At 40.5% G+C, this 24,110-nt stretch overlaps 1 protein-coding gene and 1 long non-coding RNA gene across 3 annotated transcripts in view; one reads left to right on the top strand and one right to left on the bottom strand.

Moving 5' to 3' along the window:
* Positions 1-4,836: 4,836 nt before the first annotated feature.
* Positions 4,837-23,264, top strand: LOC116962375. The gene is made up of 3 exons (XR_004407544.1): positions 4,837-4,920; positions 13,187-13,190; positions 23,254-23,264. It is a non-coding gene; the product is annotated as an uncharacterized LOC116962375 (long non-coding RNA).
* Positions 17,533-24,110, bottom strand: part of SLC6A11 (solute carrier family 6 member 11) — a 105,798-nt gene continuing 99,220 nt past the window's right edge. For both annotated transcript variants that reach the window (XM_032995829.2, XM_032995830.2), the window contains exons 12-15: positions 23,101-23,203; positions 22,118-22,218; positions 20,596-20,766; positions 17,533-18,714 (exon numbers count right to left, since the gene is read on the bottom strand). In XM_032995829.2, coding sequence (XP_032851720.1) covers positions 18,562-18,714; positions 20,596-20,766; positions 22,118-22,218; positions 23,101-23,203 — 528 coding nt within the window. In that variant the 3' untranslated portion in view covers positions 17,533-18,561. The remainder of the gene's footprint in view (positions 18,715-20,595; positions 20,767-22,117; positions 22,219-23,100; positions 23,204-24,110) is intronic.

Here is a 24,110-nt window from a genome sequence, read left to right as displayed (position 1 = left end):
ATTGTGTCACATGCACAGACTAGGCATGAGGAGACCAAAGTTCAGATGGTCTCTTTAGGGTTTCTCTTGCAATATTACGACTTTAACCAGAGCTATGCCCCATAAAGAACAATCCATACCCTTTAAAATTTTACATGGCAAGAATGGCATAATAATGCAAACAATTGATCCCTTTCCTAAAAGGACTGCTAGTAAGGACTTTCATTACTGCTTCAGGCAGGTAACTTGTTAATGACATTCATGACCATTAGTTTGAGCCAGCTGTGGCTTGTAATGCTTGCAGTTAAATGCAACAACAATCAGCTGATATAATCAAGTTTCTAATCAGGAAAGTAACCAAAATACCTTGAAATAGACCACAACTACCTGTTACAAATTAATTTTTATTTTATTTTTATTACTGTTTTAATCAAACTATGATGAGGTGCAGTAAAAGAAAGACAGAACCTTTTTAATGCCCTGGGGAGGAAGCTGCCAAAGCAAGGCAAGGTACTAATACGTTCATGACTAAATGAGGCCAATGTTATTTAGTGAATAAAACAGGACACCTCTGTGGTGTTGAGACAATCAAGGATCCACTGCAAAAAATGTCATGTACTGTGTCACTACTGCCTCACAAGAACTTGTATTTACCACCATAACCATTACCCCCAACTCCCAGCAGCTAAGTGTTTCGAAGAGAGTATCGTAGAACCCTGAAAAAAGCATCACTGATATTTGACTCCTTTCAGAGGAGTTTGCCAGCAGCCTTTCATTCTTTCCAGGTTAATCAGTTGAATGTCTCCCCACCTGGCGCAGAAGGTGATACCACATAAAAGTCACAAAACGCTTTTCTGCTCTGATTCACACGACTGTGACATGTGGATCTTGCTCTGTTCTCAGCGTTCTCTTCTTAGCACATTCACTTGCAAACCTAAATCTGAGCCTAAGATATCCAGTCCTCCTAAATGGATGTAAATGGTGTTTTTGCAGAGACTACCACATCAATCCATATTGCTTCTTTAAGGGGCATCTCATGGCCATGAGGTGACAGATTCTCAGTAATCAGAAATAATATTAAATCTCAGTGGCAATATTTTCAGAATAGCATGTAAGTCCCATCTTCAATAGCAGCCATCACCCATGAAATGGGGAGAGATACAAGTTGGGGGTTTTGCCTGGGGACAGAGGTCTGTCTGCCTGTGTCTTGCATTCTGAATTAATGAGGTTTTGGAAACCTGGAAGTGTCTGAGGACTCTATTTTTCTACCCATTTAAATTAACGATAAAGAGGCACATGGGGAAAATGAAGGCCCCTTCCTGACACTTATTGAAAGGGTTGAGCTATTTATGTGTCATCAGGGAAACATTCATTGATTTCAGAGATGAGCTGGGTAATGGAATTCAGAGCTTTTCAGTTGTAGCCACTAAGTCAACTGCAGGTCATTAATGACAAAAAAGAATCATCCCATTGCATTTTAGCAGTATAGGTGAATCTAGCTTACATCACCAATGCAAATCTCACCATGACCTCATTTTGTGTCACCTCTTCAAAAAGAGCCCCAAAGTACAATTTCTAGGATGGCCCTTCTGAGATTTCTGCTGGTATCAAAGTTCATGAGGAACAACAATCCAGATAAAGCTATACCAGGAAATAGTTTGTTACATGCCAAAACCATCTATAGTAGGGCTCAAGCTAAAGGAGAAAAAGTTGTATGACTCAGTCAACTAATTATGTAATTAAAATTTTGTACAATGCCCTGATAATCTCTTCTATTGTATGACACATGAAAATTACCCAGCTTGCTATGGCAAGTAGATATTTTAGTAGTACTTGCTGGATTTTCTAGCTATCTGTATTTGGTATTAGAGATATTTTAGGAGAAATTAGTAAGTCTATTTAAATTTTAAGCAGTGGCTGCAGCCTCTGTGAAAACGCTTTAGGTTTCCTTTTTAATACCAAGAAGAAAAGGATGGTGGAATACAGCTACTTTGCTCCTGCTTAGGTGAAAGAGGTAGGGAGAACTAGTCCAATCTGTGTGAAAGTGATCGTTGCCAGTGTTTTATGCAGGTTAACCAGAATGTAAAGGGTGGTAAATCATAACAAATGTGTTCAGCAGAGACCAGGATGTCACTGCACCTCAAGAAAGGATCAGCTATACCTGTATAATTTAAAACATATTATGTAACTTATTCTTACAGTCTTTCAGCATTGGAGGTTCTCTACTGGCGTACTTTAGTGCCTCTCTACCCTCCCTCGCATCTTGAGAGGATCTATGTATCTCTATTAAGAACACCCACACTCAATTTATAGCTTTTGCTAATTTGTGACAAGCTATCCGTGCAGCAACTTAACCCTATTATTTACTGTTCTGTCCTCAGACTAGTCCCTTCTCTGCTGAGACATTTTATATATGGAGCTCATAATGGCAGCATTCCCAGTCCTGAGCTAAATTATCCTTTTACAGATTACTGTCCTACTACCTCTTGTCACTCTGAAAATGGAAAATTGAAGAGAGGGTTAGATTCTACTGATTTTTGAACACTCAGCTTCCATGCTCTCCAATGAACTTCTCAAACATGTATGAACACAGGAAAGAAAAATGGAGTTGACATTTGCCTTGCTTCTAAGCCCCAAACAACCCGTGAAACAAAGTAAAGTTCTAGAGGAGAAATCCTGAAAGATTCAGGATGATAGATTCAATGTTGATTTATTATTCCTAACGGTTTCCTGAAAAAAAAATGAAACCTAGTTGTCTTTTGCCTGATGTAACACTTCAGATGTCAATGGCTTCTTCATGGGACAGCTAATACGGCACCTTTGATAATATTTTGCCCTCTTTTTGCCAAGGAATCCAGAGTTTAACAGGCTGCCTGCTGTTTTATAATGGAAGTGTAAAGATTTATACTGACAAAGCAGTTTGAGCTTTGTTAGAGTGACATCCAGTGGCATATAAGTATTTCTTGCTCGTGGCAGCTTATAGCAGATAAAACCCTGTGTCCTACCAGCTTTTAAAATGCTTCTTTGCATGATCAGGTAATTGAGACATTAGAAGGAAATGCATCAGCTGAAGCCTTCAGACTGTGTTGCCTGAAGTAGGATACGCAAATTGATTTTAACATATCTATATAAATGACCTGCTAGTGTTGAGAAAAGCAGAACACTCCACTTTGTTATGGAATTTATGGACACCTGAAACTTCTGAAGAGTATGGATCTAGTACCCACTTCTGAAAATCCCAGCTTGTTGGTTCTAAAGACCAGTCAAAGACAATCATTTAAAAAAATTCCTAAATGTATGCATTTATGAAATAACTAGATATTCTGCCGGGAACGTCAGAAGTAAAACCTGAGAAAACATTCTCTCTCCTGACACATCTTTTTTAATCCAGCTGTTCTGACATAAAAGGCATTAAAACCTCATAAACAGATCCATATACACATCTCTTCTCAAGTCCTGCAAAAAAAGAACCTAACAGAGCAAATCAGGGGGTAGACTTGAAGAAGGGTTCAATGTCACAAGAAAAAAATGCTGATGATTGTAGGCCAAGCTAAATTTTTAACAGTAGAAGGCAGCCATCACATTTTGAGCAGTAGAGAAAGCCCACCTAGATTCATTATTTACTGGTCAAAAAACTAGCAGGGAGACACAAAGCCAGTTCAAAGTCATCTTTGCCCTTCTGCACACAGGGCACACTAAAAATATGAAAGACTCAAATCTGAGGTAGAATTCACATGCTGGAAAGGAGGCATTGGACCAACTTGGACACGTTTTGCCATTCCAATAAGAATTATAACATGTACTACAGCCTACTTCTTCATGCTTATCTTTAAGATTTATTCATTGTTTTATTTAGCATATATGAACAAAAATGCTCAATCTCTCAACCAATTTCAACATTAGATCATAGTTAAAACATCCTTCTGTACAGCAGGATGGCAGAACCAAATATTTTTTATTTGAAACAAATTTTGCATTGATACGGAGGGTATACTTCCATATGAGTCCATACCCTCAGTGTAAAGTGGTGGTCCAAACAACATAAAGGACAGGCAGGGAGTATCTGGGTCAGTATGGAAAACTGGCAGAGGTGATCCCATGTTCCTATTTCATATATTGCCAACTTCTCTGATCTTTGTAACTAACGTCTCCCATTTAGAAGGTATGAAATCACAGAGAAAACTACGTTCTTCTTAAGATTATGGGGGACATTTTCCTCTTAGCTTGGTCTACAAATGATTTGAAAACATTTTTGCCAGGCAGCTAGGGAAACCAAAGTGAGTCCTATACTTTGAGCAAGGGGCCAGTTTTAAGGTCATGATAGAAAATGAGATGCAACAAATCCAATTGCACCTTGGCAGCAGCTGGAGACTCAGTCTACCATAGCAGAGGATTGATACATCTGCTGAACTGTATGGTGCTACTGAGAGTGAGGTCACTGAGGATTTAATTCATAATGCAATTTCATCTGTGGGGAAGAGAAGAAAAGTGTGCATAAGGTGAGCCCTAGGCCAAATGGGCGTACAGGCAAGAGGAAAGTTGCACGTTCTGTGCATTGACTTTTCCAAGAAAGAAGCCACTGGAGTGGAGAGACAGAGTTTGTATCCCACACACTGTTCTTGGCACATTGGAGGGAAGAATCATAGAATCACAGAATGGTTTGGGTTAGAAGGCACTTTAAAGATCATCTAGTTCTAATCCCCCTGTATGGGCAGGGACACAAAAATGTAGAAAATATATTGGTGCCTGATAGAACCATCGTATAATCATTTAGGTTGGAAAAGACCCTTAAGATAGAGTCCAAGCATTAACCTAGCACTGCCAAGTCCACCGCTAAACCATGTCCCTAAGCTCCCTGTCTACACATCTTTTAAATACCTCCAGGGATGATGACTCAACCCCTTCCCTTCACAGCCTGTTCCAGTGCTTAACAACCTTTTTGTTGATTCAATTGTTCCTAATATCCAATCTAAACCTCCCCTGGCACAACCTGAGGCCGTTTCCTCTCATCCTATCCCTTGTCCCCTGGGAGAACAGACAGACACCCACCTCACTACAACCTCCTTTTGGGTCCTTGTAGAGAGTGATAAGGTCTCCCCTCAGCCTCCTTTTCCCCAGGCTAAACACCCCCAGCCCCCTCAGCCGCTCCTCACAGCACTTGTGCTCCAGACCCTTCACCAGCTCCGTTTCCCTTCTCTGGACACACTCCAGCACCTCAAGGTCTTTCTTGTAGTGAGGGGCCCAGAACTGAACACGGTATTCGAGGTGCAGCCTCACCAGTGCCGAGTACAGGGGGTCGGTCACTTCCCAAATCCTGCTGGCCCCACTATTGCTGGTACAAGCCAGGATGCCCTTGGCCTCCTTGGCCACCTGGGCACACCGCCGGCTCCTATTCATGGGGCTGTCGACCAGCACCCCCAGGTCCTTTCCCACCAGGCAGCTTTCCAGCCACGCTGCCCCAAGCCTGTAGCATTGCACGGGGCTCTTGTGAGCCAAGTGCAGGCCCCGGCGCTGAGCCTTGCTGAACCTCATTCAGGTGGCCTTGGCCCATCGCTCCAGCCTGTCCACATCCCTCTGTAGAGCCTTCCTAGCCTCCAGCAGGTCCACACTCCTGCCCAGCTTGGTGGTGTCTGTGGACTTACTAAGGGTGCACTCGAGCCTCTCGTCCAGATCACTGATAAAGATATTAAACAGAACTGGTCCTGATACTGAGCCCTGGGGAACACCACCTGTGACTGGCCACGGCCAACTCTTTGGGCCTGGACATCCATTCAGTTTTTCACCCAGCAAAGAGTGAGGTCTTTGTGCTGTGAGTTTTGCAGAAGTCCTGGAGTGCAGCGTTTCCTTTCTTCTGGTAAACATGGCTAACAGAGGAGAGGAAGTAGAAAGTGTGTTTGAAAAGACAAAAAAGTTATGCTTATTAACGTGTTACCAAGCAAATTGGTTTCAATGAATAAGCTCATTACTGATAGTTTCTCAGTTAATTTATTATTCATGACTTATTCACAGGTGTTCACATCTCATTTTTCTTGGCATTCGTTTTATTCATAACATCTGATGCATAACTCACAGGATGGGAGATCAGTTGCAGACTCTAGCTGTAGACCAATATCTTAATTCTTACAAAAAAAATCATAAATCGAATCAAAGTCAAGCTTTTGTGCTAGAATGCTAATGGGCAGACTTCTACACTACCAATAACTTAGTAGGAAACACCCGGGCTTTCAGCACATTCATAAACTGCATCATGCCTTAAGCATGCAGGCCTTAAAAAAAAATATCTTTTTATATGAATTAAAAGAAGTCTCGGTATATCCTACGTAAAGTACTGCACAGCATGCAACAGTTTCACAATAGTTAAGTTTTGTATGCAGATTTTCTTACTGCGACAGGAAAAGCAGCACTGTGTATACCACCATCACACAAGGAATCTGTAGCAGAAATGGGGACTTAATTTAGTTGCCACCATATTTTGCTTTACATACACAAAAGTATAGACATATTAGAGCCTCTTCCCTATAATTACAAGAATATTAACCTCTCCCCTTTATATATGCTTGCATGTCTAAAACCAGTCCAGTCCATTTACAAGTGACAGCAGAATTTACGTTCAGCCTCCCTCAGTCCGCAGTAATTCTGTGTTGAATAAGCAGAAAGAAACTATTTCTGGTAAAACAGGTACAGGATAATGTCACACAGCTGGTACTTAATACACTCTCCTTTGCCTCCCGCTTTTCTTCTGACAGTTTAATGGTGCTAGAGATTTGAACGTACAACATAAACATAGCTTAACATACAATACAAAATTTGCTTTAAAAGACAAAGTTGCTGAAGGAATTCTAAACATTTTCAGAAGCAAATGTTGCTCAGACAGACAAATCTAGTTTTGACATGCGACCCCAAAATAACCATGTCAGACTCAGAATTTACATCTATATAAAGAAGGTTAATGAACCAGGGAAATTATACTGCGCAAGAAACAAATGCCAAATATTGCTCTTAGCTTTTTCTTGTGAGTCAGTGGCTGCTGTGGGAATGGGGGTACTAAAATAAATAGTACCACATACTTAGTGCAGTTGAAACATTCCAAAATGCCATGAAGCTGTCAGACTGCATGTCAGAATCAATGTGCAAGCTTGTCAGGAGAAGGCAGGGTAAATTTGGAGCTTTAAATAGTCACCATCTCTTACAGTTGTGTATTAGCAGTAATGGAAGGAAGGCATCCTCACGACTGCAAATCAGGCTCTTCATTCAGAACTGCACTGTAATTACCTTTTCATGTGAAATTTGTAAGGCATACATATTTATTTATGTCTGAAAGAAAAAATCCTAGTCAGAGGTGGCAAAACAATTCAGATTATTTGAAGATGCTCAGGGCTCCGATCCAAGATTAAACCTGGAGGCATTAACAATGAGGGGAGGGGGGCAGGGACAGAACTGAGAAAGCAGAACAGTTTTAACTGATATTGGCAGAAACTTAAGTTCAGCAACACAGCTACTTTAAAGTATCACAGAATCCCTAGGGTAAACCCCGAGGGTCCAAACTCAGTTTTTAATCACCTGTTTCAAAGAACTCTCATAATTTAGAGCTGAAGGAGCTTGACAGATCACTACAGGTCCAGTTGCACAACTGTTCTAATGTGAAATCTCCCACTATAACCTCTGTGGTCTCTCAGTTGAAGCTTCAATGCGAATTGTTCCTTGCTTGACGTTTTTTGTAACGATGTCCTGCCCAATCTCAGGTGACTTTTCCCTCTCAGACAGATACTTTTCAGGTCTGTTCACAAAGAGTAGGTAGACATATTGAAGGCCTTACTTTATATGCATACACATGCACACACAAATACATATCTGCACCTTGTTCCAATTTTCCTCTTCCTACTGAAAATCGAGTACATCTCATCACCTCACATCTGTATACAAAACTGTGGCTACAGGTACTAATTATTCCCTCTTCTAATTTAATAGGAGGTGGGAGGTTTGCTTCAACTAGTAATTCTCTAATTCCCAGACACTCAATGAAGCCTCTAAGATCCATGGTAGTGGTTGAGGATTGGCTGACAGTGGGGACATTTTAGTGGTATGCATGGAAGACTGTACATTCTGTGATGTTCTTCAGGAATATTTGACAGGATTCAGACAGAGAAAGAATAATGTGAGGACTAAAAAAAGTCAAATTTGAATTTGACTTTCAAGGTTGAAGTAACTAGATCTGAGCAACAGATCCATCCATCTAATTCATGTGGAAGTCTGACCTTGGAATGAAAGTGGTTTCACTGGCTGAACTGGCTGCTTGGACTTTTTTGGGGTGAGGGGTTTGTTGTTGGTGTTGTTTGTTTATTTTTAAATGAAATGTAGTTCATGTCAGATCCACTGATCCATAACAGTTTTCTACAAGTCTTCCCAAAGGCCTGAAGTTACTCTAACTTATTTTATTACATTTAGGAATATAACAACTTGAAGAAAATCCAAATTAAATGAATGATCACATTAAAAATATTGCTAGCTGCGATGTAACAATGCTGGATGCAGGACAAGAAGATAGTTCCCTTACGGCTTGGTTGATACAGCCTAAAATTCACTTGTTTCAACTACTAACAAGAAAACTGTGGTCCTGCAATGTTGGTGAACTGGTAAAGACATCAACATCCATGAGTGTCTACAGATACAGGCAATCCTGAACTCAGAAGTTGCTTTGTGGTAAAACTACGCGCATGTAAGATACAACTAATTCCATCTATTCTATGCTACGTACAAATATGATAATTTTTGAGGACTACAAATAATTATGTTGTCTCTACACGTAGTGGTTTTGACTATTTGACAGCAGAGGTGTTGGGAAAGAGGAAAAAATCATCTCTGCAACAGCTAGCACTAGTTAACATTTCCAGTTGACACTTGCATTTTAGGCATGCAGAGCTGTACAAGCTAGCCACCTCTAGTAGCATTCCTGGGAGAGCTGCCTTCCGAGAAGACCAATAAGAAAGTACCAGATAGCTCATCGCTCTCACAATGTAGCTGCGGAACCTACTTTCACAGCTTATTGCTATGTATTTAATTGCAATAATATTTACAAATACCTGTTCATTGTGGCTTGAGAAGATAAAATTAATTATGAGGATTACTCATCAAAACTCAGATGAGGGTTAGCTACGTTATGATCTAAACCATCTCTCTGATCAGATAAGAACATAAACACTTGAGTGATCACACTGGTAATATTTCCTCATATATTTTTTAAAAAGCCCCATCACTACCTTTCACTGCCTGTTTTATGGTAAGTTGATTCCTTGTTTGATATTTGTCTGTTCAATGCAAAGTATGACACCCTTATTTTCTTTGTCTTCTGTATTTCACATGGAAATTACAATTTAATTCTGCTCCAAAGAAAATGGCATGATTTTTTTTTCTCTTGAGAATACTACAACAACTGTTTAAGAAAATAGTTTTCATATGGTGGTAATGCCTCTCAATCACTGACAAAAAAATATTACTGTGCAGATCTGCATTCTCTTTTCCACAGGATATGTTGTGGGTTGCCACTTTTCCTTATACCAATTATTTTTTTCCCATTATTTTAAACATCTATACCATTGCAGTCTCACTGAGAAGTCTAACGTCACAATGGCAGCTTCAACATGAACTTCTAGGGGGTTTTAATAAACAATAAATATTCCTATAGGTCCTCTGTAGAGACTACAAATGCATTATTTGCATGACGATTAGGGTCTGAAGAAACCTCTCTTGATTCCATGTCCCCCGATTTAGTTGCTGAGCTATGGGGACAAAGTGATTTTATGTTGGCATGTGCTGCCACCTAATGATACAGAAACCGTGTCTTTCAATGAAAAGACTCAGAACTGCATGAAAACAGGCTGCAACTGCAGAGAGAACTTGCAAATCTAATGACCTGAAATGGTGCGTGTCAAGTACATATAAGGAACTAGGAAAAGCTAATGATAGAATTGACCTCTGTTTGCTTGCTGCGGGAATGCAGACGGTTTTTATATACAAACCCACAGGTTAATCAGGTTTAGACTGATTCTAACCAAAAGGTGTCCCCACTGCACCACAGAAATGCTGTTAAAAGGTATCTGTAGCACCCAACAGCCAAGGGGGCTGCTGTTGTCTGATACCTCCGGGACTCCTCTACATCTCATAGCACAGTGGAGAGACTGCAACTAGCATAAGCTCTTTTCTCCCATTTCAGTTCTGAAATGGAAGTTTCAGCTGGAGGAAATCTAATTTTTAAGTCAGAGATTTCATTCATTATTTCTGTCTTAATTAGAAGAAACAGTCTCTCTGTTTCAGCTGATTGCACGTAAATGAAGAATGGTAGCTGCTGCAAGAAAGCAGCATTCCAGCGTGCAAAGGCCACTAGCTTCAGAGTTGAAATATTCCTCAGACAGTTCTATCAATCCATGAAGTTACTACAGCAGCTTTTATTCAATAACCAACCTGAGATGCAGCACCAAATATACTCAGTTTACTCAATGATGCGTCTTCAACTCCATCCTACCTGCATATTATTTCCCAAAACAGAACTATTATAACATTTGATATTTTCATACAAAACCCCCAAACTCTACAAAATACATGTCCATTAAACTCCTCCAGCTGAATAGTTAAAAGCTTGTGTTTACCCTACCTTGATATACCACCTCAAAGGACATCTAAGTCTGTACAGGCTAGTGATGTGCCATAGGACTACATCAGACTAGGTGTTACAGTTCCCAACGAGAACACACAAGGTTTTGAGAACATTTTCTGAAAAAAAAAATCCTTTAACTCCAAAGAATTTTAAACCATCTTACTTGAAAGATCTAAATAATTAGGATTTTTTAACTAGCAACAGCACTACAATACAAAGAGAAGGCTTACGATTTAAACTGTACATGTGTGGGATAGATAATACAGGATCTTGTGGAAGTTGAGTTTGGCAAGGCTGGGAATAATTGAGGAACAACCTGCACATTCTGTTAGTTTGAATACTACAACAGTTTTGCCAGTTCAGATCACAGCACACACAAAGGCCTCAAACACAATCCAAAAGTATTTGAAAAAAACAGAGACTAACTCCAGGAGCTACAGTGCCAGAAAACTAGTTGAAACAAACCTCTGTCACCCACCCCTCACTTCACAACTCCTAACTGTTGGGTGCTTGAGGAAGGCAAAACAGGTCACAGTCACCGCATTCATGATACGGGTTCCAACAGCCATGCACACCACCACCCCAAAACACCCCTCACCCACTTCTTTCCTAAGGCAACTTCTCCCTACCTTCTCTTACATCACTTTCCTTTTCTTCCCCAGTCATGGTCACCATGTGCTGTTAACTACTTTTAATTAATCCAATCAGCTAATCACCTCCAACACCACCACTTTCTCCTCCTTCTGCAGAAGCAGAGGTTATGCTGAATTGCTCTGAAGAGGAAGCACAGATGTACAGGAGAAAAGTGGTGCCTACAGAAGAAGTGGACCTTAAAGCATGGGGAGGAGGAGGTGGAGAAGTCTGTGCTACAAGAACCCAGCAAGTTTTCTGTGAAGTCTAAGGCAAAAGCTTGGCAAGCAAACGGAGACTTTTAAAGATAAACTGGGCTAGTTTTCTGGAAATAATATCTGGAAAGTAAAAGTTAAAAGCTGATTTAAATGGCAGTTGTAATACATCATGCTTTCATCCCTGCAGGCAACATAGAGATTACTTGTCCTTTCCTTATCTTAATAGCCTATTCTTCTCATGATTTCTGCTTACTGACCTGGTACTGCATTATCTGGCTTGTAATTTTTGCCTGCATTTCAACACAGACAACAAAATTATTTCTGCTGGAAAAGTTAAAAAAACCCAGCAAAACAAAACACCAAAACCAAGCAACGTGATAAAGCCCAAAATAATTCGCAGGCATGCTTCTGTTGGGGTTTATGTATTTGTTCTTCAAAATTAATTTGGGAGCAAGCTAAGAGTAGGGCTTGATTAGAAAAAATGCCAGTGCTTTGGCATGCCTACTTAAGCAGAGCTCAAAGCAAGGTGGTGCTCTGCAGCCGCTTCTGATCCGCTGCTCACACAGCTGAGCCTGCTCCTGCTAAGCCCAGTTGTGCTGATTCACAGAGGAAAGGATGTAAACACAGAATCAACCCTGACATCTCCTGTCACGTGTGACTAAACCACACAATACCTTTTCCAAATGCATGAGGCTTGTGAAGGCACAGGTAGTACAATGTCTTGACTGTGTCCCCTTACCATGCTTTGTGCTGTCTTTGGCCGCTGTATCTCTCACTTGCGCATGTGGGTGTCAGGGCTCCCTGACACCAGTGCTGATCAGAGCACAGCTAACTGCCATGTCGCTGGCTGTAACCAAACTTAGAATTGGCCCTGGAGCTGTCTGCCTGAATAGCTGTAGCTTGCTCTCACGAGCATAGCATGCCTTAACTGCAGGCACTTTTTAGCCCTTTGGGATTAGGAGAGGAATGATTCATCTGTGTATAGTATGATAAATAAGTGGTTGTTGTCATTTAAATAAAAAGAGATCAGCCAGAGCTCTCAGTGTTTCTGATAAGATGTTTTACAATAACATTTCAGAAAAGCTGCTGTGTCTCTTGCATAGTGCTGTACTAAGTGCCAGGAATGGATAGTGGAGCCAGCTGACAGACTGTGTTAAGAGCAAGCTGATGGAAACAGAAAGCACACCTCAATATTTTGTCACTATCCATTTATAACAAGGAACTCGTGGCTACCTTTATGCTTCTCTTCTTGTTTAACTGGAATACCATGGTAGCAAGGACTCTCTCATTTTAAAAGCCATGGACCTCATCATGATGTAGAAGGACCATCTCCATCAGCTGGCAGTAGCATCTCTTGAGAAACAGGGGCCTGGTTGAGGCTTCTAGCACGTATTGTAATAGCACTAGAAACAATTGCTGGCAAGACATTTCTCGGAACATGCAAAGATTTTTTTTTTTTTTCCTTCTACTTATGACAATGTGTGATACTTGAGCTTCTGATTTGGCAGTACCAGCAACACAGCTCAAGGCTATTCTGTTTGCAGGATGCGCAGATGATGATCATGGAAACTGAGGTGGGTAGATGCAGAAAATTAGCTTGAAAGCCCAAGAAGAGCTTTCTGCAATCAATGTGAGCATGGCCAGCCAACAAGAAGGTGGATGTGACTGGAATTCATGATGACTTGAGAGAGTGCTGGTCATGGCTGAGAGTGGTTGCAGCTGTCAGAGAGCAAAGATTAAAGAAGATGAAGGAGCTGATCCTTTTAAAATTGAAGTATATAAGAAAAGGGGTGTGCAACTCTTCCCTCAAATTCTCACTTCAAATCAGCACCCAAATCTTAGTCCCTTTTGCTGTATTACATTGTAATGAGTAGTTTATATTTTAAGAGTAGCTTTAGAAAGAAGACCCAGAAACTGTCTTCCACTCTTGGCACTCACTCCTTAGTGTTCATACAGATCTGGGGAATCAGAGCAGTTGTACATTATGCCTCCTCAAGCTTTTCAGCCTTCTCCAAACCTTTTTTAAGAGAATCCCAGCCATTTTTCTCCTTTTTATTTTTGTCTTTGTGCAAATTTTCACATCTTCTTCCAGCTAAATGTGCAAGTATATAATCCACTAGGGCATTTTTGATCTAGGTAGAAATTGGTGAGTTTAGAATTCTTCACTAGACTTGGTGCTGCTCTTGGACGACCAAGTTCAGGTGTTCCTCTGAATGGAGAGTCATCAACCTCTGAGGCAAAATTTCTCAATATGTTCAGATTTACTCAATATTTAGTTGCAGGATGCGGCCAAGAACCTTGTAATGTTGCCTGGCTGGATCCTAGGTCTGCCATGTGCTGCTGCTGCAGATGGAAGGACATCAACCCTGAGGAAAGAGTGCACCTCATTCCTGTGGTCTCTTTGCTGCTGGGTAGTAGTTGGTACAGTCAGAGAGGAATTGAAAGGCTTTGTCAAAATCCATAGCACATTTTCCTTATTATAGCCATGCTTCATTAAATCAAGATGAGAAACAGCCTTTAAGAAAAGAGCTTCATTTCCTCTGTGGCAGGCTACTATATAATAGGGTGCCTCAGGATAGAATATCAGAATTTTTCATCAGCACATCATGTACTAAAGCAAGCATTTTTTCCCTGTACATGGGCCACAGACATAAGAAAGAATCATAGAACCACAGGCTGGTTTGGGTTGGAAGGGAACTTAGAGACCATCTAGTCCCACCCCCCTGCCCCGGGCAGGGCCCCCTTCCCCCAGCCCAGGGTGCTCCCAGCCCCGTCCAACCTGGCCTTGAACCCTTCCAGGGAGGGGGCAGCCACAGCTGCTCTGGGCACCCTGGGCCAGCACCTCACCCCCCCCACAGGGAAGAATTTCTGCCTTAGATCTCACCTAAATCTGCCCTTGGTCAGTTTAAAACTGTCACCCCTCATCCTACCCCCAACCCCTGACCCAGAGTCCCTCCCCACCTTTTCTGTCCCCCCTTTAAGCCCCGGGAGGCCGCTCGAAGGTCTCCCCAGAGCCTTCTCTTCTCCAGGCTGAACCCCCCCAAATCCCTCAGCCCGGCCTCCCAGGGGAGCTGCTCCAGCCCCCCCAGCATCTTCGTGGCCTCCTCTGGCCCCACTCAAGCAGCTCCGTGTCCTTCTGCTGTTGGGGGCCCTCAAGCTGGACACAGTACTCCAGATGCATAGAAGAGTATAAAGGCATAAAATCATAGTACAAAAGATCATCAGAGGGACAGAGCATTGGACTGAGACCATGGTTAGAAGGTTATTTTAATCCAGCAGTACATATATAGCAGCTGGAAGATGTAATTCGCTTTCCTGTGGTGTCTACCTTCAGCACTAACATTTGTATGGCCAGACAACAAGCTGGCGTTACCGAGACCTAACTGTAGGCTCTTGCTGGGTGGAGTTTCAGCCAGGCCAGTTCCCGAGGTGGGTCCCTACATGGCCCTCCCAACACTGCCAGCCACACAAAGCAGACCACAACCAAACACAGCCAGGAGTCAGGAGGGGTGGGGTAGGAGGAGGAAAGTGGTGGCGGGTGTGCATTTTCCCATGGCAACATGGATTTCTACTAAAGAACAGTGACATCAAGTTGTGAGATCCGGAAACTTCAGTTTGTTTTAGCCACAGATTTACTGGATGAGCTCAAACAAGTTGCTAAATCTTCTCTTGTTTCTGAGTTCCTCATTTAAAATCAAGGGGCATATATCTGCCCTAACAGGGTAGTTGTCATTATTTGATTTGTTAGGTGAGGGTCATGTAAAATACATTAATATAAACTAAAATACACAGAATGGGTTTTGCCCATTTCCTTTAATTTTTGAAAACAAGTAAGTAGATGAAATCTTGTGCCCTTCAAAACCAAACAGAATCTTTCTTTGTGTAAAATGTTACATAAACCTTAGTGGTTGTTCATTTTTATTGTATTATTTTTAATAATACTGCAGATATTTCAGAAAAGGGCAATATTGTTTCTACTGCATAAAAAAAAATTCATGGTGACATAGTTGTTTTTTGCATTTTCCCCTTCATATTGTTTGAAAAAAAAACAAACAAAACACAAATATTATTAAGAAATTTACCCTCCCACTTCCCTCCCCACAAAAGAAAAATATATTTTAAAAAAATCAGTAAAGTGTTAAACAAGTCAGATATTAAATGCACACATTTACAAGCACATCACGTTAGTAATACTGTATAATACTTTAGACCATGCCAAACCATATGTATGTGTATAAAGCTACAGGTGAAATGGTTCATAGCAGCAGAATAGGAAGCATGTTCCACACAAAGTACATAGTTCCTGTGGAGATATTTGGATGAGTACAACAGTTCAAAGTACACCGACAAGCTAAAATGCACCAGTCAAGTTTTTCTGCTACGGCAGTGTGTATTATGATTCAAAGGGCAATGCTGACTAGTCTGGGATTTTCATTTTGTGTCTAATGGATGGCCAGTTGAGTGGTGTGGGTTCTACCTCCTGGCACACTTTACTGTAAACACTCCTGAGCAGTCCTGATTGCTGAAGATAACTTACTAGAAATCAAGCCCAAGTGTAACCTAACAGTGCATCTACATTTGCACATCCTTCACTGATAAGACAATGTGTTGACGTTTACTCTGGAAGAGAACAGAATCCATCCCAAGGCCCATATGTGGCTTTGGGACCTTAGTTCTGCAACTCTGGTGGGTGTAGAGAAAGACAAGAGAGGGACACTGGAGTAGAAATATTTATGACTCATTAGGAATTCCAAAAATGTTACTTTCTGGGGTTTGGAGTGGGCATTTTTTCAGTGTCAATATGTAGCGATCAATTGCTTTTTTCTATATAACTCAGTATGTGGTTTCAATTCTGGGAGCATTTCTCTTCCAGCAATACCATTTTCCAGCAGGACTGTGATTTTTTCATTGGTAACACCTAGTTCTGGATGCCAAGCTGAAGAGTCCCTCTGAGGGAGGCCAGCATTCACAAGGTGATAGTTCTGTACCTTCACAAAGGCAGGCTCCTTCAAAATGGCCTTTCCACACAAAAAATACAAATAAGATAAATATTAAATAAATCTATTTGATTTAATGATGTGACTCAAGACAAAGCAATTCTATGCAAATGCTATTTTAAGAGGTAACCGTAAAATCTCAAAGAAATGCTGACTACATGTACTATTCTATGTAATATTAAGATATACTTAGTGACTTCTGGTGAAATGTTTTTCTCTGTTGAAGGCCAGCAGCCACTTCTGTTTCTAATAACTCCAGATTGCTGGTACCTGAGCTTTGGTGATTTTGAATTGCAGAGAAGACAGCAGATTTTATGACATTTCTTCTGAGCTGTCTTAGGCTGTTACTTGTCTCTCTCCATCAAACACTGTGCACTATATTACAGTATTCCTCCACAGGTTTCTCATACAACCATTAAATGAAAGAACAGGATGAGAAAAATAGATAGCTGTCCAGAACAAGTAATAGTGTTTGGGATATTGGCAGAACAAAAAAAAAAACAAACAAACAAAAAAAAAAACAAACAAAAAAAAAACAAAAAAACAAACCCCAAAACAACCCAAGAAATAGTCTAGAGATTTTGATACTGGGACTAGCATTTGAATACCTCATGGTAACAACCATCTATCAGTTGGATTCACATACAAAATCTGTTTTAAATCAGAGGGAGTCACTTCATACAATTGATAGGATAAAGCGGCCTGATACCACAAACTCGTCGTAAAACAGAGAAGTCACAACATCCCTGTCTTAATTCCTTCATCTGCACCATCTACAAATTACCTCCTGGAATTCTTGCAGAAACTAAGATTGAATTACTCTAGTCTTTCACCAAATAATCTCTTATTCTGACTTCAGTGCAAGCTTCAATACTGTTCAAGGTAGAAGAATCCGTGCCTAATCTGAGAGTATCTAGAAAGTGTCTTGAAGATGAGAAAAGCTATGTAGTGCTACAGATTGTCATTACAGGATCCTTGGTTTCTTTTGAGGGGAACAAACAGATGTTCAGACAGCCAGACTGGCAAACAGATAAAGAGACAGACAGAGAGGCAAAGGTATGCAGAGCTCTAAACATGCTTTTGTTTTCCTCAGAACATCGCCGCGTATATAAAGTAACCTTGGTCTCCTCTTGTACAAGCATAGACAAACACATTTTACTTGAGGGGATGGGAACTGTCAACAAAATTAAGTACCGGCCACCTAGACACTAAAGAAACTGAAAAAGTTAGAGGTCTCCTGAAGCAGTACACATCATTTTAGAGAGTTACAAGAGCAGCAAAATTCATAGCTCTTATGAAATATTTTCTATCCAATCTCCAGAAAAAACAGTGACTCAGAAGTGGGCCCATTCCACCACATTTTTAGACCTGTTGGAGCAGATGGAGGGTGGAGGGAAGGCGGTAAGAGCAGCTGAGGTGGTGCTTCCTGTTGACTTCACAAAACTTGCCCTCAAAGAAGAGCCTTTTGGGTGCAAAACTCGGTCTTGCAGCTGGCCTAGCCTGTGGAAGGCCAGAAGGGCTCGCAGCCTGGTGCAAAAGGCACTGGCCTCCGTTGGGAAGGCTCCCTCTGATTTCAGTGGACTCCGGACACAGCCCACATTTAGACAGGAATATGCAACAACGGTTACAAGTATTCCCCCCATCCCCTCACAATTTCTTCCAATATAAACAAAAGGACATTCCGGTCCCCTTTATATACATACATTAAATGCTGAAATGGTCTGAAATGCTTACAGATTAGAATGCATATATCTATACAACATTACTCCTGCCAGAAATCAAAGTAGAAAAGTTTTACAGCACATTTTACAGGTCCCTCTAACTTCTAAAAAAAACATTTACGAAATCACCATATTACAAGAAGTCATCACTAACATACCATATAATACTATTTCTTTTTCTTTTACATAATCATTACTTATATAGTAATTTAAAAAAATCACTTTTAAACAAGTATACAATTTTCACTTTAAAATTAACTGGTTAATAAAATTCTGTGCAAAACAAGCCAGCCTCTATAATTAAGTGAATTTATTTATTTATTTATTTATACATACAAAAAAATAAAACAAAAAAGATAGTTCTTTCAGAAATGCGTCTCCTTTTCTGTAATGGTTGAAATGGTGCCATCTCCTTTCAGTTTGGCATCGCAGTCATTTATTGCTGCAATGTAGGCTCCTCCTCCAAGTTTCCCTCTCATTTTCAGATCTGAGCTAGGTGTAATCAACTTCCTGAATTTCTAGAAAATTTGAGAAAATGGAAAGCATTATCTTTTCCTTGGTCATAGACACACATTTCTTAAACAGATTGACTATAACACCCTTTTCTCTTGCATGTCTGCCTCGTTTCCCTGTTATAGGTTTATCCATAAAGCTCCATGCCACAGTTCTTCACAAATCACACCAGACCAAAGTCTAGAGAAAGAAGGTGAAGACAAAGTCAAAGTGATGTTTCATGCTGATTTAGAGTAGCGTTCCCTTCCATGAAGAAACTCAGCACAATGTTCTGGGTAAGGCCTGTTATATGGGTATATTTTGTTTCTCATGATATAGTCAAAGGACATACACTGAAAAAAATAAATAAACATGAGACTGTCAAAGTGTAGGAAGCTACAATAAAGAACAAAAGAATTCAGCTGCATGTTCCTCTGAGAACTTTCTCTTTTATAGAAATAACATCAGTAGCAACATTGCTGCTTACAGCCTGGGGAGCAGAGATGTTTCAGGAAGCTGGCTTGCTGAGAAGCTCCCAGTTGTAATTAAAAAACCCGTCATTGTTCATGCATGGAAAAGATAATGACCTGTCTGCAGTGCTTCAGACTACAAGGCAATGCAAAACAAGATTCTATAAACAAAGTCTATTTACTTGCAGAGACTGGGTAATGTTGATGCATTAAGAAAATATTAAATGTTAAGATTTGTGCAAAACTTCTTTTTTGACATGCTAAGGAAACGATATTATGGACAATTCATTTTGTGTTTATATACCCGCAGTAAAGATCTCCTAGGTAGTCTCCAGGCCGTATTTAATCAGCTTAAGGGAGTCATTTCAATACAGACTGCCGTCAGCCAGCACAATAAATTGTGTGTTAGCTTCTCCATTCAAAAAAGGAGTAACTGTTACAATGAGATATACTCAGATATATTCAGAAGTCATACACTTGTATTCTGAGCAGAGGGTAATTTTGAAAGTGGGGATATACACTGTGAGACAGATCTTTCAGGCATGCTAGATAAGTTAATGAGCCCCCGGCATCCTAGGCACAGAAATTCCTTCTGGTTTGTTCTTCATGTTGGCATTGTCCTAGCGAATATCAGAAAGACTGAGAAAGCATGAAAGGGACTGAATAAAGTCCCTTCCATATATGCATTGAGATAGGAGGCAATACTGGGATACCTACTTTTCCTGACTAGCATCTAAGGAACTCCAGATGACAGAACCAGGGTTTTTTTGCAATATGAGAAATCCCAAATGGCTGAATAAGATTGATATTCTTGGTTCTTCCATTATAATCATCTTCACTGTCTTTCTTTGGAGAAAAATCTTATAGTTAGTAATCTTAACCTCAGCCTAGATCTGAGATAACCTGACACCTAATGCTAGTAAATTGCACTGGAGATTTCTTTTGCCTCTATTTCTCACTTGGAGAACAGTAATCAGGAAACCTGTCCAGAGGACATATGTGAGTGTCTGCTCCCCAGCTCCTGGAGGAAAATCCTGGCAGCACAAATATTAGTTACTAAAACCGTGGAAAGAAGGCAGATGACCTGAATGAATGGCTGGTACAAACCTTCTTGAAGGATTTAGCTGATAATACAGACATTTTAAGCTATACATTGAGTAAGAACAGAGTACCTTAAAGCTTTAGTATTGGATAGTTTACCACAGGCTGAAGTCAGGGAAGGTAAAAAAAAAAAAAAAAAGGAAATTGAGAAGAAAATAGAGAAAATTCAGATGCCTCTTTCCACCAGTGACTGAAAGGCCTAACCCAAGCTGCCACTGGAACAGGTATGTGGCACTGCTTTTTTGATTAAACTGTGCTTAGTCTTATGCAGCTGAGGATTCACACTCCCTTCGCACTTCTTTTTTTCGGTATCATTAATCTGAAAATATATCTTACCTCTATGAAAGTGCCTTCTGTCTTCCACAGCTTAATGCAGATCCACAAAGGGATGCAGATCATGGAAGAGAGTGCCATCATCCACCCTATGCCATAGCCCCAGTCAGGGTATATATATACATTATTGTATTTCAAAGGCTTGTATTTCACCAGGAAAAAGATGAAGATTCCCTGAAATAAGCAGAGAAACATGTTAGTGATATTTGAAAAAACACTGCCTATGTAACAATAAAATGATTGACTGTTTAGGCAACACCAGTCTTCCTAAAGATGGAAAGTTTCAATCAGAGAAAAAATAAAAAACAGCAGCAATATTCTCTTTTATATACAGCTTAAATAACGTGTCTCAGTGGCTTCCACAGAAATGATCAACCTTTCAAGTTTAAATCCTATTTACCTCTCAATGACAATAAAACCAGCACTTTGATGGCAAACAGTACCTGGGCAGGAAAGATTAAGTTTTACTACCATGAACCAGCTGTGATTAAGTAACACAAGCTGCATTCTCTCCAACCTGCCATGATGAAAAAGGAAAGCCAAAATTTTCAAAGTTACCTTAATCCACTGTCTGTAACTGCAGCTATGCAGCCCAACTCTCGTTCTCATCAAAACTCAAACACATCTGTCTGAATTCAACGGTTGTCTAATCAAGCAGTTTGGAACATATAAAATTATGAAATATAGAAAAGTTACAGTGTTCTTTTCTCCAAAGTGGTGAAAAGAGTGTACAAGAGCAAGTGATATTAAGTTCATTTCACAGTTGGTGAAGATGAGTCAAAAATTTTCCCAAGTTTGCAGATGAACTGGCAGAGCTCAAGGGAACCCAGATCTCCAGGTGCCCCAGCATCTGTGGTTTTGCAGTTGGTATCATTTAAGTATTGGACAACTGGAAAGCTTTAGGATCAAATCCTCAAGCACTTGTGGATGAAATTCCTGGGCAATCTGGTCATGCTCCTTTTGAAATTTTGTCCCTGTTCCCTAGCTGCAGCAGAGCACACCAGAGTTGGCACCAGTACTGCTAGCTTCTGATAAGGCAAATTCCTTCCCATTCTTCATGCATGTGCGACATGTTTTTGGCCTCTTCTACTACTTTTTCTAGAAGAAAAAACGTCCTGTTTTCTTTGAAAAATGTCTACTCACCCAAAGAGAAGGAAGGAAAGAGGAGACTGGAGCAGCAAGGAAACCAGCACAAGTCTGGCAGAGCTGGAGTTATGCTGGGTAGACAGAAGGTATACTAGCAGTGCAGTGAAAAAAAAGCCTCCGTTGTACTGGCAACTGTTCATTTAGGGCCCTGAGTTTATTTTTTTCCTAATATTGTATATACTAAGTTTTCTCACAATTCACAGAATATTTAACAATTTTTACAGATCCCATGGAGTGTTTTTTAATTAATACATATGCTACAAATCAGTAGGCATTTTCCTCAACCATTGTGAACTATTAGCAGCAGCAAAATTCCAAAAATTTGCACAGAAAACTGTCTTGATGTCTAAACCAAGTTATTTCGATGTTCTGTACTTACTGCACAAATACCTGGAGTTAAGACCATCCAGCACCATTTAATCAATGACAGTGGTTTGTAACCAATCATGTCTTCGATGTTGTCATAAAAGCGATTGCTGCCTGCCCCCCCCCCAAAAAAAAAAAATGAAAAGCAGATTTAGAATGTGCATGTAAGAGGTTGTACAGGTCAATATTTAAAGCAGTAAGGAGTAAAACATAGGTTCTGACAGAGCTCCAAAGACTGCAGCTGCTGTCTCTTTCCCTGACACATGCATCTTTCTGTCACCTGCTCGGCACCTGTGGCAGATTGCTGCCTACAGCTGCATCTGACCCACATGAACAGAGAGTAGGAGCTGGCTAGCTGTCACATAGGAATGGCTTCTGGTCAGTAAGAGTCGGAGCAAGCCCAGTTAAAGACTATATATGTGCTACAGACTCGTGTGTGAACCCCTAGATAGCTGGCGACATGTGTGATCTGAAGTTCGTACGTTGTTTTGCAAAGTAAAATTGTCGGTTCTTTGTGAGCCAAACCGCTACGGGATGTAACCACAACCAAGCCCAGCACGGTGCTGGTGTTCTCTTGACTTCGCTGGCAGACAGAAACAGCAGAGCAAGGCACACTGCTGTGTCCCTTCAGTGTTTATGAGGCATGAACTCCAACTTCCCTGGATTTATCTGAGAGCCTCAGAAATGGAGGGGAATATGTCCTTCACAGACGCTTCGTGAGAGAAGAAAGACTTATTGCCACTCCTGCTTTCTAAGGCAGCTAGGGACTTCCTTCGTGAAGGAAGGTGGAGGTCAGTCCTGACAAGGACCAAAGGAAAACAAAATTTAAAAAATCTATTCCACTATCTCTGTTATTTAGAGGGGGAAAAAAAGGCATTCCTGGCTTTTGGTAGGGCATGGAAAGTGGAAGGCCCCGCTCCATAAGGGTACAAGGCTTTCACATTATTTTTATTCAAACAGAAAAACTGAAAGCCACAGCAATTTTCAGCAACTCACCGTAAACCCAGCCTATGCAGACACATTCAAATATGGCAACAAAAAGAAGGCACATGCCACTGGCTGCATAAGAATCAAATAACTGAAAGACGTACATCCCACCCTGAAAGACAAAAAAAGAAAAAGGAAAAAAAAATACTGTGTTGGCACCAGTAGGAATATTTCATAGCAAGTATGGCTTGAATGACACAGTCAATCTGCTGGTTGCCTGGCAATCTTCCTATTAAAGTTGGTTCCTTCTTGAATACGGAATTTTAATTTCTCAGCAATTTCTTATTGTGAAAGTTTTTTTTCTTCCATAGCACCTAAGATTATTCCCTATGCCAGCTGAATACAGTGCATTTGCTTTAAGGTAGTAAATCCTGGAGTGGCGATAAATACATTTGACTTGTTTTCAAATGCTCTCCCACCTCCCTGCTTTTTTTCAACTTCATTTGTTATCACATCAAACTGTAGACATCTACAGGTGCTTTTATCATCTCCAGATTACTGCACATGAAGATGCAGGGTCTTGTTTTTGTGTCTGTGCCATTAACATGTAAAAGAATTAGTTAAAATGTAGGGAAAGAAGGCAAAATCTGCAGCTGTTAGAATAACTCTCCAGTAGCATAGGGACTGCAAAATGAGTAAACTGACCTATGAAGTTTGACAGTAGCTCACAGACTTTGAGCCACATTACTGAAACAAATCATTGTTATTTGAGCAAAACAAAAATGAAATATGAATCACCTTGACTCCAAGCAAGCTTTTAAAAATATTTTCCTAACAAGCTCAATTTTTTTCTCCAAACAGCTTTAAAATAGCAACCCCTGCACTTCCAGAGAGCAGAGCAACCAAAACCAAGCGGTGTCCTCAGTTAGCATGGCATCCATACGCGATGCACATTGTCCTATCCATGATCTGTAATTTTCTGCATTCAGTGGTGCCACAACACCAACGAGTGTGAAAAACATAAATGTGCTTAAGATGTCCTCACTTACTTGCTCTTTGACTATGACTCAACTATATCT

The sequence above is a fragment of the Tyto alba genome, unplaced genomic scaffold, assembly GCF_018691265.1.
Source record: "Tyto alba isolate M040663 unplaced genomic scaffold, T.alba_DEE_v4.0 Super-Scaffold_49, whole genome shotgun sequence".
Classification (NCBI taxonomy): domain Eukaryota; kingdom Metazoa; phylum Chordata; class Aves; order Strigiformes; family Tytonidae; genus Tyto; species Tyto alba.
Note: the sequence above shows the minus strand (reverse complement) of the source record. Positions and strands in the feature narration are given on the sequence as shown.